Source organism: Podarcis tiliguerta (genome assembly GCF_965153285.1).
Source record: "Podarcis tiliguerta genome assembly, chromosome: 13".
NCBI lineage: Eukaryota > Metazoa > Chordata > Lepidosauria > Squamata > Lacertidae > Podarcis > Podarcis tiliguerta.
The window spans coordinates 35,340,289-35,356,578 of record NC_139546.1 but is presented as its reverse complement, the minus strand read 5'-3'; the positions used below and the strand labels follow the sequence as shown (position 1 = coordinate 35,356,578).

The following is a 16,290-nucleotide window of genomic DNA, read 5'->3' as shown; positions in this document are numbered from 1 at the left end:
AAAAGGACCCCTGACCATTCGGTCCAGTCGTGGCCGACTCTGGGGTTGTGTGCTCATCTCGCTTTATTGGCCGAGGGAGCCGGCGTACAGCTTCCGGGTCACGCGGCCAGCATGACTAAGCCGCTTCTGACGAGCCAGAGCAGTGCACGGAAACACCGTTTACCTTCCCGCCAGAGCGGTACCTATTTATCTACTTGCACTTGACGTGCTTTCGAACTGCTAGGTGGGCAACGGGATCTCACCCTGTTGAGGGGATTCAAAATGCCGACCTTCTGATCGGCAAGTCCTAGGCTCTGTGGTTTGACCCACAGCGCCACCCGCGTCCCTTTTTTATTTATTGAGTAAGGTAAATTCCATACATTTGACTTTAAAGCAAAAGTGTGTGTGGGGGGGGGGGGGGGAGAGAGAGAGAGAGAGAGAGAGACTTGGGATATAACAGCCACACCCATATTTTGGCCTTTCCCCAAATATTTAATGGGATGGTGGTGGTGGTGACCATACATACATTATATGTTTTAAGGGGCATTTCTTTCAATTTCTTTCCCTTGTTTCTGCTACAGGACTTAAAACAACAACAACACATGGGACCATTAGAGGTTGGATTTCAGTTTTTCTTTTTAATGACAACCCTTGTTTCTGTGGTGTGATTACATTTTAGGCGCCTTAACTGTCTCCTTCTAAAGAAAGACTTATTTGAAATATTGCCAGGCCATAATATACTTGCCAGTTGCTCTTTCTTTTTTAAATGCACACACATGAAAACTTCCAGTTACTTCCGCTGGAATTTTAGACAGGACTTACTGATTTGGGCTTGACAAACCAGTTTTAGGGGTGCTAAGACCACATGCAGTTTTGCACCCTGTAGGTGTGTGATTTCTGGCCATTAGATCTGAAAAGAAACACACATTTCTGAAACAAGCCGCCCTCCTGCATTTTCATAGATCCTACAAGGCCAGATACCTTCCAGCAGATCACCTGAAAAAGTCGCCTCCAGAGCTCAATGAACCCTTATTCCCTCTATATATCATAGAGCCTGATAGATTAGACATCCATGGCTCAAATCCACAAGGGGCAGGTCTTCATTTGAGCAACATTGAGTACCCCCCTTATAAGTCCTTGGAACTCCGTACAATAAACACTTTTAGCTAGCTCCCACAGCCACATCCATAATTTTATGAACATGAGGTGAATATTGTTCCTCCTGTGAAGTTTACCAGCTGTGTTTTACTTTGGTTCCCGCCCCCTTCCCTTTTTAGCATCGATAACCTCTTTAACCTCCTTCAGCAGTTCCAACTATCAAGGGGAAACTCTCAGTTTGTCCAAGGGCTAAAATGTCAGAAAATGGCCTTTCTTCCTCCCAACAGTTAGAGACACAGACACCACAGCCTGTTCTAGAAAGCCCAGACCTTGCTAGATGTGCTTTGTGGGGGGGTCAGGAACGGTGAAGCATGAAAGTGTTATCTTTTTGCTGTGTGAAGAGGCGGTGTTGGTGCTACAACAGCTGCTTTTCTCCCCACCTCCCCTCGGCCCTCCTCAGTCTAAGGACACTGGTGGCGTCACGTGGTGGCGGCTGCCTCATTCTCCAGGCTCACCCTCCGGCTTCCCTGCCTTTCCTCTTCCTCCTCTTCCTCACGGCAGCAGCTGAGCGCCACCTCGTTCTCGTAGCAGAAGGAGGCGCGAGCAGCGGTGGCTCCTGCAGGGGGCGCCCTGTATTTGCGATGGCTCAGCTCCTTGGCGCTGCACGTTGGGGTTCCGGGCACCTCGTAGGTACGGTGGAAGTGCTGGTAGTCAACCTCGTAGTGGCCGCGCCGCTCAAAGAGCACAGGCTCAAAGCGGTGTCCCCAGCGCAGCTCGCCGGGCAGGTAGGAACTGCGGCACTGAGTGGTCATTGCCGTGGCTTCCACCATGCCTTCCAGGATGACCACCAGCTCGAAGTCTGCCTCGGCCAGGTCTGCGGGGCCGTACTCGTAGAGGGGGCTTTCGGAGTCGATCTCGTGCACAATCGTCACAGGCGACACCAGGAAAATGCGGTCGGTGCCGCTGTCGAAACCCACGTTGACATCGTTGTGGTCCAGAGGGATGTACTCGCCTTCAGGGGTCACACGAGGCTGCGGGAGAGAAGGCAAAGGAAGGAGGGCATTATGTACGGAACAGGACTTGATAAGTGTGTATTCACGGTATGACTCACAGTGCCCAGCAGGAGGGGTGCCAAGTGGAATAAAATTAAGGGTGTGGGGCTCCAGGTAAGCCCCGCCCTGCATAACTGATCACATGATATGGCACACACAATTTGAATAGCAATGCCCATCAATTTTGGGAGGGCCTGCCCCCCCCCAAATATTAGGGGCTGAAGACTCCTTAGCCCCTAGGAGTTGGCTCCTATGACCAGCAGCCATTTCCAGGGTTGATTGGGAAAACTGCCACTGCAGTTGCTGAAATGGCTGCTGGCTACTGAAGACTGCCCTTTTCTAAAACACAATTCCTACACAGGAATGTAGAGGAAATAAGCAGCCTACTTGCATATGTCAACTAGACTCCTGTCCCTTTGAGAAGCACCTCCCTCATGTCTATCTTTCCTTCCAGTCCCTTCACAGTTTCCCCTCTCTTACATCAGACTCATTCATCTATTCATCTGTCTTGCCTTCCATCCCATAATACCAATGAGCTAAGCACTTGTTTTTCAAAAGCCAAGCCATGGACAGCCTACTTTTGAACATTTTGATATCTCTGTGGTAAGTGAATGGTGCCCTGGACTCCCTTGGTGGGTGGCCACCAACTGGGAGTTGTTGCCTTATACAAATACAGTGGCACCTTGGTTCTTGAACTTAATCCGTTCCAGGAGTCTGTTCGACTCCTGAAACAGTTCAAAAGCCAAGGCCCGGTTTCCAATTGGCTGCAGGAGCTTCCTGCACTCAATCAGAAGCTGCGTAAGCTGCGTCAGACATTCGGCTTCCGAAAAATGTTCACAGACCAGAGCACTCACTTCCGGGTTTGCGGTGTTTGGGAGCCTGTTTGTTCGGGAGCCAAGCTGTTTGAGTACCAAGGTATCACTGTACTTCTCATAATAAGGAGCAGCTACAACATCCTCTTTCTAGCAACAATCTGAAGAATATTCTCCACATCTGTTCACCTACCTCCAACAAACTCCTGTCCTTCTCTATCTAAAGCTCTTCATACAGCTTTGTTGCCTTTTATCTACTCATCCATTTTCCACCTTCTGGTTTAATCATCCCAGAAGAATCATTCAAAGGACTTCCAAAAACCATCTTGCTGCCGCCCAACTCCCGCCTTGCTCCTATAGTGCTGTCCTTACCTGCAGCAGCTGTGCCCGAACATGCGCCTCCACCAGGTGGCTCTTGCGCAAGTTGGCCACACGCCACATGAGGCAGAGCTTCCCGTCGCGCATGGCCACCACGGCTGTCTCGCTGAAGACCAAGGTCTCGTTGCGCTTCTTGGGTTTGGCGATCTTGACCATGATGGCCCCAATGATGAAGGCGTCAATGATGCAACCCAGAATGCACTGCAGCACCACAGCCAGGACGGCGCATGGGCACTCCTCCGTCACACTGCGGAAGCCGTACCCGATGGAAGTCTGGGTCTCCAGGGAGAAGAGGAAGGCGGCCATGAAGCTGGTGACCTCAGAGAAGCAGGGCTTTGAGTTGGGAGGCTGCTCGGGTGCAAGGTCCCCATTCATGGCGGCAATGAGCCAGAAGGTGAAGCCAAAGACCAGCCAGGAGAGCACGAACGAGAGGCAGAAGATGAGGAACATCCAGCGCCAGCGGATGTCCACACAAGTGGTGAAGATGTCTGTCAGGTACCGCTGGCCCTTCTCGCTCATGTTGACGAACTGCACGTTGCAATGGCCATTCTTCTTCACGAAACGGCTGCGCTGCCGGACGGGGGCGGGTCTGCCATTGTGGCAGCTGGTGGGGGACTCCACCGACTCCTCTTCCCGCAGCTCCCCCACCCCGCCGCCCCCGCTGAAACGACGGATGGCTTTGGCCACCCCCATATCGGAGGGATTGGCCTTTGTCCCGGCCAAGGCTAGGCCGGGCTTGGGGGATTGGTGGCCCAGCCTGTGTGTTGTGCAGGAAAAAGCTGGTGTCAGGGAGGTGTTAGCAGGTGATCGTGTGGCGCTGCGCAGAATTGTCGCTTTTGAGTAACCTGAAAGCAGAAAGAGGAGAGAGTTGGCAAAGACCGTCATTGACTCACGTCCATTAGCACATCTCCTTAACTCACTTTAAACTCTGATTCCCCCCCCCCAAAAAAAAGGATGATAAGAAGCCAAAGGGAATTTAAACTAAGGATTTGTGATTCGCTTCTACTTCATTTTAGGCCTGTTTCCTACCTTGTGATGTCATTTCACTACCAAGATGCAATGGAGCCCGTTCTTGTGAATGTGTGGGCCACCCATTCTGCTAACAGGGCATCTTGTGCCTTAGAGGGTTTAAAAGCCATCTTAACTGGTGTGCACCACATTCCTCTCAAGGCATATTTACTTTATCTTATAGAGCGGCTCAGGTCTTGCAAGGTGCTCTCCTTCCACCTAGGTTCTTAGGTTGTGAAAGTTGTTGAAACATCTCAACATTTGCAAAGCTTTATTATTGTTCATCTTTGCAATATGATTTTTGCTTGCCAATTCATTTTTTTAAAAAAGGAGGGGTTAGAATTGAGATTTATATGGAAATCCGGAAGCTGTTATCTGGGGTGTGTGGGGATATGGTTCTTAGGCATTGAGAACAATACACATTATACTTTTTACATGTTTCAGAGCTGACTAGCGGCACTGAAAAGAGATTGCAGGCTGGGACCTGGCTCAAAATAAGCCACAGTTTAATTTGATCCAAAAAATTAATCATTCTTAAACGTGTATTCTTACTGGCAATAATTATGCCCCTCCTTCACTCCATCTTAAGACTATTACTAACTTTCAGGCTTTATCGTGCCCAACACCTCTCTTCCTGATTTGCTTTCTTGTTTCTTTGCTTAACACCCACCTGCTGAAGAGTTTTGTTGAACTTGAAGGCTTGCTTGCCAGTAATTTCTAACTGCTACTCTTCCCAACATCTTTTGTAATTTTTTTTTAGAAAAAGTCAAAAATCCAATTGAGAAACTAATCAGAAGAAAAGCTGGCAATCTTAACTCTGGCTTATAACATTTTATGTTTCATGCCTTTTCTCTACTCCTCACAATCTTGCTTGGTTGATCTCCCTTCCCAGAGAAACTGGGATTGCCAACTTTTGTTCCTGTTAAGGTTACTCTATCTTTAACTCCTGTTTCAATGTATCTGAAGAAGTGAGCATGTACAGGAAAGCTTATACTCAGAACAAACTTAGCTGGTCTCTAAGGTGCTACTGGACAATTTTTTAAAAATTTTATTTATTTAGTTTGACTCCATCTTTAACAGTTACACGACAGAGGGAAATTTAGGGAGTTATGCTTTTTTCTGCCATGCAGGGATACAAAGATTTTTCCCTGCAGAAATTGCTACAATTCTTAAGTGCAGAGGTGTGTGTGTGGGGGGGGAGTACACAACTGTCAGGTAAGTCAACATCTCCTACTTTCTGCCATACAGCACAATTTACTCCAATAGACCTTTCATTTCTCCCAGAGGTCCAAGCTATCCTGAAGCTCTATATTGCCACAGGGACAGTTCAGTGGAAGAGCCCGCACTCTGCATGCAAAAGGTCCCAAGGTTCAGTCACTGGCATCTCCAGGTAAGAAAGACCCCTGTCTGAAACCTGGGACAGCAACTGCCGGTCAACAGATAACACTGAGGCAGCTTTCAATGTGACCATCCCTCCCAGAGATGTCCTGATTTCACGCTTCGTCCCATGCAAAGGCAGACAGCTGTGCAGAGTATTGTGGCAGGAGTACCTTTCCCTGATCCTACAGCACCGTGGTGCCTCCTGCAATTCTCTGTTGTACACAGCTGGTGCACAGAAGCCTTGTTCCCTGTTGCAGCTGGCTGTCCTAGAAAACTCCACTCACCTGCACAAAGCTCTCAAGCCAATGGAGGGTCTTTGATCTGGCTCCTGTGGAAGGCTTGCCTTTTGCCTGGTGTGCCTAGAAAGCATGGTCTCTAAGGGGAAGTCTTGCCTATTTATCTGGAAGCAAAGGGTGTGTGGCATGACACGCCAGGAGGCTGGGCCTCTTCCTCAAGAGTGAGCCCCCCCCCAGGCCCTTTTCCAAGATGGCTTGCAAAAGGCACCTCCAGCCCTCCGGGGCAAAGGAACCAAGCAAGACGACATCCAGCACCCGCAAGGGGGGGAAAGGATACAGAAGGAAGAAGCGAAGGCCAAAACTATTTCCGTCAGAAAAAGAGAAGATTTATGGATAGGGGATCAGGGAAAGCCCAAATCCTTTTCAAAGCACCTGCGTCGTCATCCATGCATTATTCCACCTCTGAGGTGAGTCATTGCCAGAGTTCCAACGTTTAGGTTATGAAATGTTTAGATTAATCAGTGCAAAATCTTTTGATGGATTCAAAAGACACCTCCCAACAAAGTGGAAATTGTAGACATACAGTATCTTAATTCAAGAAGTTTTAACCTTCTGCCTGAGATAAATTACGCTACATTTTCAAGCACGAGATTTGACGTAGTGGCAAAGAAACAGAGGAGAATGTGTAAGCTCATTCGCCATAAGGTGTCAAAATGAATATACCTCTATTTACATACGATCTTGTTTGTGTTTGCTTGTGTTTCATTTGGGGGCAGTATTATAATCTGTTCTTGATTTTATTGCCCCGTGGTCAAGTTAATATTGTGTTATTTACTCAAACTGTTTGAACTATATGTCTTTTGACTACAACATCTTACTGGGTGGCCAGCCCCATATTAGAAAAAGCAGCCCCACTTTCCCCACCCACAAGCCTCTCCCAAGAGATGGAACATCCATGCATCATTTAAAAACAAGGAAAGTACAGGTGTTTCCCCCCTTCAGAAGTATTTTATTCCCATGTGAACCTAGGTAGGTTTAATTCATTAGGGCTGCAATCCTATACCTGATATCTTGGGAATAAGTCTCACTGAATGTACTAGAACTTGCTTCTGAGTAGACACACACACACACACACACACACACAATTTATTTAAAATATCTGTATATTCCGCCTTGTTAAAATAATCCTAAGACACTGTACAATAAAACAATTGAGTATGATCCAATTCAGTTTATGTATTGCTTCATATTGCAAGAAGGAGTCACGAAGTGATTGACAGACGCAGAAGCATCCAAAACATACAATAAAAAAATCCATCGAAACAAAACAAATATACTAAAAGTGTTCATCCACAAAAATTAACCCAAAACAGGAAATGACCACTGCAGCCCCATAAGCATGAACACTAAAAAGAAGAACCCGAAACCAGACCACGAGTACTGTCCAAATTCCTGGGAGAGTATCTTATTTGCCTGGTGTTAAAAGGCACCAGGCAAACCTCCTCAATGAGAGCATTCCACAACTGAGGGGCCACCACCGAAAAGGCCCCTTGAATTGAATTCAAAAACGATTCAATACCGTAAAGCAATCAAATGAAAAGTATTTGTCATAATTACAATAACCAGATATCGTTTAACTGGTATCAAAGGTCAGGGAAAATGTGAGTGAACAAATGCTTTAAATAGCTGCTGGATGCTTACCACATATCTCAATGGGGAGCTCATTCCACAGGCTAGGGGTCACTCGCCTTCAAGTTGTTGTGAGATGAACTTCTCTAAAATGAGGCATAATTATTAGAGCCGATTCACCTATTCTTACTGAATAGGAAGGTCTATTTGGCAGAAAGCATTCTTTCAGCCAACTTTGCCCTAAGTTGCTCAAATTTGGTTTGCTACTAGATATTATAAGCGCATGGCACAGTGTTCCATGATCAGTCTGGTCATAACATTTTGCTACAGCTTCCACACCAGCCTTGAGGGCAGCCCCACACAGAGTGCATTGCAGTAGACCAGACCTGAAGCTACAGATACTTGGATCACTGTGGCTTTGCAATCATGGTCCAGGAAGGGTTGTAACTGGTGCACCAGCCAAAGCAAGAAAAAAAGAAGCCACTGAGACCACTTGGGCATAGTTAGATCAAACCCTGTTCACCCACCCAGGTCTCCATAATACACACCAATTTAGCTACATTTTCCATGATGAGACAGTGTATAACTGGGATCTTATTATGAACTGATCTGGCATTAAATACCAGCACCACCCAGTGGCGTAGCGTGGGTTGTCAGCACCCGGGGCAAGGCAAGTAATTTGCGCCCCCTAATCAGGTAGGGGCAGAGAGCTGCGAGTGCGAGCGCCCCCCCAGATGTTGCGCCCGGTGCGGCCGGGCCCCCCTGCACCCCCACGCTACGCCACTGGCACCACCACACTGGAAGGCCCAGCAACCCACCTGAGATATGGAGAATGTGTCAGAAGAGATGGCCTAAGCACGTTTCTATTCCCTTCTTGTTGATGACTTCCTCCCCACCCCACCTTCTTCCCTGGCCATAACCACAGTGATTAGGGCATCCTTGCCATTCCTCCCTCGGCCAAGCACACCCTTCATGAGCCAACATATTTCAGTCAGCACACCATACACACTTAGGGAGTTGTTCAGCAACCAACGTAAAACACCACCAGGCACACACATCAACGCCCATCCACCTTCACCCTGACCCCTCCTAACCAACTCCAAGTTCATCACAACACATACAGATATTAGGATCCCATCTACCACTTTGCCAGTGGCCACAACACACTGATCAGGACAATGCACAGGGTTCTGTCAACACCCAAGGCCCACAAAAACAGCCCCCCTCATCTACTCATCACTTGCTCCATGATTCATAGTCTACAGAGTCACTAGCCAGGCCTGTCGTCTCAGGGGACACAGCCAAACATCCCAGTTCCTACCCAAGGCATTAGTGTAGTTCTCATTCCAACCACTGTGGGGCGCTCTCTACTTTCACCCAGGAGCAACTCACATAGCACTCAAGTCAACTCAAACCTACATGCAAGTAACCACAAAAACTAAAAGGGGTGGCAGTGACAGCGCCTCCACACCCCCAGCCTTATCCTCCCTTGCCCCTGAGACAAGAAGCCCATGGGTTGGTAGCGTCAGAGGGTATCAATGAGGTGGCCAGTTTTTCTGAATGTTCCTTCCTTAGCAGCACAGTAGACCATTTACTAGAAAGCAGCGGCTCCTATGGGGAAAATGGGGCCTGGTGTTTTGAGCCATCTCTCCTTACTCCTGACGGTCTGGCTGCAGTCACCCACTTGCAACCGTATAGGATTGCATTGTAAGCAATGGATTAACTACAACTCATGAGATCGGTGGAGGCTTCTTTAGTTCAGTTATGATGACATGAGATTACAAAACAACAACCCTGTTGCTAGCTTTGCCCCTGTTTTGGGCTCACAACAAGGTGGTGGTGAAGAGAGCAGGTCATCCCCACCCAAACTTACACTTGATGCTCTTAGCAGGAATGTTGTTCTACTACAGGGGGATCATGACTGTATATTGGAATCTGGGACTGCTTTAGCTCATGGAAGGTGAACCTGCTGCCCTCCGGATGTTGTTCAATTGGTGGCTCTCCATTATTCTTGGCTGCTGCTCATACTGCCTAAGCCTGATGGGCATTGGAGTCCAACAACATTCAAAGAACCACAGGTTCCCAACCCCTACTTTAGATTACGGAATCCATAGGTTTTTTAAAAATTGGTTGATTTTCATTCTCGTAGATGCATCTCAGTGTTTCCTGGTGTCTAGCTCTTCCCTTGTATTTCTCTGCCATTATATATGGATACATCCCTGCCTGTGTGGCCTTTCTTTCTCCAGCTCTATCCTTTCCTACAAAGGACTTCTGTTGCGCTCTTCCTTTCCACTGAGCATGGAACTACCTCACAAATAATCCACACTTTCTTCGGCCTTTGCCACAACCAACCTGGTCCTCTTCTGAAACTAAGCTTGCCTATGTATTACAGAGTCAGCCCAGCGTGGCTCTAACCTGTCTCACAGAGTTGTTGTGGTAATAAAAAGATGGAGACGCCATGTATACAGTCCCAGACTCCTCAGAGGAATCTGTAAATGTAATTAGGAGCAACTCAGCTGAAAGCATATTCCTTCTCTTTTTATCCTCGCTTTCATCTCCGTAAAGTTGCAGATTGTAGCTCCTTGAGGCAGGCACCTGCCTTCTTCTGTTTTATAAAATGCAATGCTGGTTGATTGCGCTATGCATACATATACAAATGAAAATGGCCCTCTTTCACAAACCAGTCATGCTCCCCATTTTCTTAGCACCCACATTTCCTGGCTGCCTCATTCTTTTTTCCGTTTTGCCACCCTCCCTGTGTTTCCTCTTGGCGCCAAGAAAACCCAGGAGTCCTGCTTCCCGTTCTTCCAATCGATTCCTGATTGCTGATAGTGATATAAATGGGTTGGGCTTGAGCAGAGATGGCCAAATTTTAATCCAGGAATGCTTAAAAAAAGTAGTCAAAGTGTCATTTATAAAGGAAAAAGGGAGATCATTTTCAATAAATGCATTCCATATTGTTCCATGTTTCCTACTCTCCCGAGGAAAAGCAACATTATATGCTCTGCCTTCCTCTGGGAGAACTCTGGAGACTTGAGGCACCTGTGTTATATTTGCTTTATTTACCCATATAAAAGCAGAACATAATTGAAGGCAAGGAGGCCAAGCCAAAGGTCCCCAGAGAGCAACTTGGCTAGTGCTCCAAGACTGCCCCTGCTAGTTTCGACTAGCTCCAGCTAGAAACTCTATCTGTCTCTGTCTTAAAAGCTGCCAACTGCTGTTTCTCACACATGCACACCCCCCCCCGGCACTTAGACATGGCCCCAGGGTGTGGTTTGAAGACATACAGAGCAGCAACCTTGCTGAACTCAGAGGGTCCAGTCACAGCCTCGATGGGAAAAAAATTGGGAATCCTAAGCACACCGCCTCAAAAAATTATATAAGGGGGAAAATAAGGTAGGATATTGTCATGGATCTGGGGTACCAAAGGTCTGCTATTGAATGGCAGAAATTAATAAATGGTAGTACTGAGGTGATATTCGGGATATGAAGGGAAAATACAAGCTGCAGAACTTGTGCCAGACAAGAAATTCCTGGGTTAGCTTATGCAAACCAGCCTGGCTGCTCTAGCTAAGTGCAAAGCCATTGAGAAATAATGGGATGCTGGGTATTGGGCCATTAAAGGCCACTGGCAATTCAAAAAGCTATCTTTCCCCCCTGCTCAGAGGTGTGGACAGAGGCAGGAGATTTGGCAGGTTGCCAAGGTGATGGGGGGGCATGATGTCACAGAAAAATGTGCCCTTTTTGAAATCTGAAGGTGTTCTGAGAACAAAAAGGAGGAAGTTGCCAACAAAGGTTCGTATAGTTTAAGCCCTGGTTTTCCCAGTAGTGATGTATGGAAGTGAGAGCTGGATCATAAAGAAGGCTGATCGCCGAAGAATTGATGCTTTTGAATTATGGTGTTGGAGGAGACTCTTGAGAGTCCCATGGACTGCAAGAAGATCAAACCTCTCCATTAAGGAAATCAGCCCTGAGTGCTCACTGGAAGGACAGACAGTGAAGCTGAGGCTCCAGTACTTTGGCCACCTCATGAGAAGGGAAGACTCCCTGGAAAAGACCCTGATGTTGGGAAAGATGGAGGGCACAAGGAGAAGGGGATGACAAAGGACGAGATGGTTGGATAGTGTTCTCGAAGCTACCAGCATGAGTTTGACCAAACTGCGGGAGGCAGTGGAAGACAGGGGTGCCTGGCATGCTCTAGTCCATGGGGTCACGAAGAGTCGGACACGACTAAACGACTAAACAACAACAAGTCAGAACCCATCTTGGCACTGGCTGGAGGAGGCTGCACCGAGAGACCGGAAGCTATGACTGACTGCTGCTGTGGGCACAAGCTTGCTGAAGCTATGGGAGGGGCAATGAGAGACATCCTTGGTGTATAATGTTCTGCATCCCCTCTGTTGAAGACTTTAGGAGTAAACATGTGTAAAATAAACCATATTTCTTAAAGATACCAGCCTCCACTGTGCCTTGATTTTCCCAAGAGAAACAACCCTGGGTGAGTGCCAGGAACCCCCTGGAATCTTGCTACTGCTTGGCAGAGATTCGAGGTGGCACACAACCTCCGTAACAATATAAATGTAAGGGGGCGGGAGAAACCCTCCCTGTCCTCGGGTGGTGAAGTGCCACCTTCTCTAAACTCTGATGGGTGCAAAAACACAGGGAGTATCAGAAAACCACCTGCCAACTATATACCTCCGTTGGTAAAGTGCCAACCAACAAACCTGGTCTGTTATTAGGCTGTGAACACACCATGCATTTAAAGAACACTCCCATCCTATCATTGGAACGACAGAATACCCATATCACAAGGACAATTTCCAGCACCCTTAACAAACTGTAGTTCCCAGGATTCTTGGGGTAGGGTGTGGGGGCACGCAGTTTAAATTATATGATGTGCATGCAGCCTTACAGCAATCCAGCTAATGCAGGAATAGCCTGCCAGAAGGGTACAGCGATACCCTTTCAGGGTTTGAATAAATGCAAATCCGCATATTAATGCTGTATCTGAGCACATGAGCCTCATAATACATATTGAGCCTTGAGGAATACATATTGCTAGATGGCAACTGCTTTATCAGAAGGTGAGTTTATCTTGCAAAATATGCTTCTGTCAATACAGTGCCTATCACTGTTGGAACGGGGCCCCTGAAGCTGATTTTCCTGGGACCTGCCAAGGAACCAGGATTCCTGGATTCTGCTCTGTTGTGGCTCTAAGCCTTTGCTCAGCAGAGCACCCAGTCCCTGTGCTTGCAGTGACACGCGCATGGGAAGCTTATGCTTCCAAATAAAGCCGATGCTGGGCTTAGCGCTTGGATAAGTGGAATTTCATGACAAAGTCAGTACCTAATCTCAGACAAGATTTCTGGCCCAAAACACACTTCTCCCTCCCTCCCTCCGTTATTCACTGGCTGGACATAAGCAGGAACCTGCCAGAAGAAAAGGCTTCATATGCAGGGCTGCATGCGTTCTTTTATTTTTTTTGCAAGTTTGGAGAAAGTGCAGGATTTGGGAGCAGAAATCAGCACTCTGAGATCTCACCTTTCATTTGGGGAAAAAGAGAGAGAAAAAGACGAATGAGTTTCAAGTGTCCCCCAAAGACAATCGTGGCCTTTTGGCCTCAAACTCAGGGAATTACTTGATGGGGCAAATTTCACCTTTTGATCTGGACACGTAAAGCTAGACCTATGTTACAAGAGGTGGTAAAAATAACTAGCAGGAACTGAAGAACCTGCCTGGTTATGTTAATGACGATAGCCGAGATATACCGCTGAAGATTAAGAGATATATGCAGCTATCTAGTGGGGCCATATTTCACTGTAGTGCTGACAAGCACTCATTTGGTTTTAGCATAATTCTAACCCTGAAATGAAAAGCTATTTTTAAGTGCTGGTGGAACACGAATTACCGTATTTTTCGCTCTATAAGACGCACCAGACCACAAGACGCACCTAGTTTTTGGAGGAGGAAAAGAAGAAAAAAATATATTCTGAGTCTCAGAAGCCAGAACAGCAAGAGGGATCGCTGCGCAGTGAAAGCAGCGATCCCTCTTGCTGTCCTGGCTTCTGGGATAGCTGCGCAGCCTGCATTCGCTTCATAAGATGCATACACATTTCCCCTTACTTTTTAGGAGGGAAAAAGCGAGTCTTATAGAGCAAAAAATACGGTAATTCCTGAAGACTTCCAAAGCAGTGATTTTTTAAAATAATAATAATAATAAATGTTATAGAAACAGGCATGCAATTTATAGCACAATTCAGAAGGAAAGCTTCTCTTGCACAGTAGCACTGTTCAGACGCTCTCCGAATTTGTGCACAGGTGGGGAGTAGGATTGTGCAACTCATGGTCACTAGCCTTGCTTCCATCCTGTACACACACATTGTCCTCAGCAGGAAAGAGCATGCATGCGCACCAGTTGCACAGAAATATGCTCTGGGAACCTCTCAATGATCAGTATATTGCAGGAGGGAATCCAGCACATACCGGAACTTTAGATTTGTGCACAACGCGGATTAAAGGGCTCTGTCACTCAAGAGCAACAAATCCGCTTGGATTTTTCGAGGTTTGGAAAGTGACGAGGATCAGCGCTGAAAAGTGTGGGGGCGAACAAATGACTAGCAGGAAGACGTGTATACATATCAGGATGGATTCAGAATGAAAGCTCATTCCTGGACAATTGCCCTGCAAACAATGAGAATGGATGCTCACATACCCTCCAACCTAGAGAGGCATTTTCATCTGGGGAATGTTGGAGGTAACCAGCTCCCCTCTTTCCCCTCTCCCCTGGGCTCAGCGGCCTGTGTCGTGTTGCTGATGTCATGGCAGATATTGCTGCCCTGTGAGTTCCTCAACTTCCTGCCGCTCAGGCTGAGGGCACCACTGGCTGCCTCCAACTCCTGTTCCTGTTCCAAGGATTGTGTCCAAGACCCGTCCAAGAGGCAGTACCACTGCCACCAGGACATCTGCTTCCTCTTCCTGCTCTTCCTCCTCTGCCACTGCCAGCACTTCAGTCGCCATTTTCCCCACCTCCCACTTTTTCCTCCCTCACGAGCCCTGCTGTACTTTGCATGCTCCATGGCAGCCAGCAGCAGGGGAAATGGGATAGAAACCTGTGTCAGTCAGGGAGGGCAGAAGTGTCCAGGGCAACACAGAAGGGGAAACAGAACTTCCTTTCTTGCCAGCCTTCCCTCCCAGTCTAGGAATGGCAGCTCTGTTGCTGCTGTTAAAGCATTGTGGAGCCGAGCGGCAGGAACCTCTCAGCTGCTCTGGGGGTATTGTTGGGAACTTTCCATGAGAGCGTGAGAAGCCATGATGGCTAGTGGGTTCTGGGGATGGTCCTGGCAAAATCGGGTCAGTTGGGGGGTACGTGCTCAATAAAGACAGGATATATAATCTCACTTCTATGTAAGCTTTGTGCAAGCAATTTGGGATGAAGGCCTATCGAACAGGTTGTCTGGAGAGGTCCTCTGTCTGTGTGATCACATCTTGGATAGGCAAGGCTTATGATCACATGTTGTGCAAGACTTTGCTTCTGCTTCTGTGGGAAGGAGTAAGCTGCGTAATAATGGACTGTTCAAAGAGAAGAAGAAGAAGAAGAGTTTGGATTTGATATCCCACTTTATCACTACCCGAAGGAGTCTCAAAGCGGCTAATATTCTCCTTTCCCTTCCTCCCCCACAACAAACACTCTGTGAGGTGAGTGGGACTGAGAGACTTCAGAGAAGTGTGACTAGCCCAAGGTCACCCAGCAGCTGCATGTGGAGGAGCGGAGACGCGAACCCGGTTCACCAGATTACGAGACTACCACTCTTTACCACTACACCACACCAAAGTAGTCACCACAAAATTATCAATCAGGCCATGTGGATTTTTTTGGTTTTGTTTTTTTTTAAAAAATAGGCATTCCCTCTGTTGTCATGAGGAGGTGATCCAATGAAAATCCTTCTCCCATGACAGTCAGGATTGGTGTAATGCATCTCCCCACTTCTCATGCAGGGGTCATGATAAAAAATGGCCTTCTCTATACTTTGTATTTTTTTTTTAAAGATTCTGTGCCATCATTAAAGTAAAATATAGCTGGCCTCATGGAGCAACATTTGGAAAGATTGCTTGTGTGCGTCGGTATCTTTACCATCAGCTAGAATGTCAGCTCCAGCTGTGGCTCAATCTACTTCTTTCCTAGGGAGACAAAAGCCTATAATAAGGACCCCCAGGGCCCAGAAGGAATTGCCATATAAACTACTCCCCACCCCTCACCTGCTCCATTCCACCACCTGTAACATTCTGTAATTGGGTGGGTTTTAATGGTAAGCTGCTTTGGGTGCCAACCTTGGTTGAAAAGAGAGGTATAATAAAAAAATTACAAACCAATGAACCAAATGCAAAAATAGAGACACACTATAATCTTTTCATGGAGCGGAGAGGCAATCTCTTTGGAGGACAGCAGCACATCTGGATTGTCCTGGCTTTGGGCAGTTGTTTGTGAAATGCATTCCCTGTGTCCTGTTTGCAGTGGGCCAGAGCATGCCAAGAGGAGCCATTAAAACAGGGAAAGACCTGTAGTCTTCCAGATGTTGCACCCATCTTCCCAGATGGCTGCCCATCCCAGGGGTTGGAGTCCAATAACATCTGGAAGGGTGCACAGGTATCCGAATCTTGCATGAAAAGAGAGCAGGGGATACCTATAGGCCAAGTTTGCCTTCAGTAGCACTTTCACAC

General features: G+C 47.3%; 1 protein-coding gene across 2 annotated transcripts in view; it reads right to left on the bottom strand.

Annotated features, from left to right (window-relative positions):
• Positions 1–597: 597 nt before the first annotated feature.
• The window catches only part of KCNJ14 (potassium inwardly rectifying channel subfamily J member 14), a 30,488-nt gene continuing 14,795 nt past the window's right edge, over positions 598–16,290 (bottom strand). The window contains exons 1-3 of one of the 2 annotated variants that reach the window (XM_083408842.1): positions 5,992–6,306; positions 3,314–4,164; positions 598–2,108 (exon numbers count right to left, since the gene is read on the bottom strand). In XM_083408842.1, coding sequence (XP_083264968.1) covers positions 1,557–2,108; positions 3,314–4,012 — 1,251 coding nt within the window. In that variant the 5' untranslated portion in view covers positions 4,013–4,164; positions 5,992–6,306 and the 3' untranslated portion in view covers positions 598–1,556. Of the gene's footprint in view, positions 2,109–3,313; positions 4,165–5,991; positions 6,307–16,290 lie in introns of those variants that run through there. The other variant, XM_083408841.1, reaches the window with a different exon arrangement.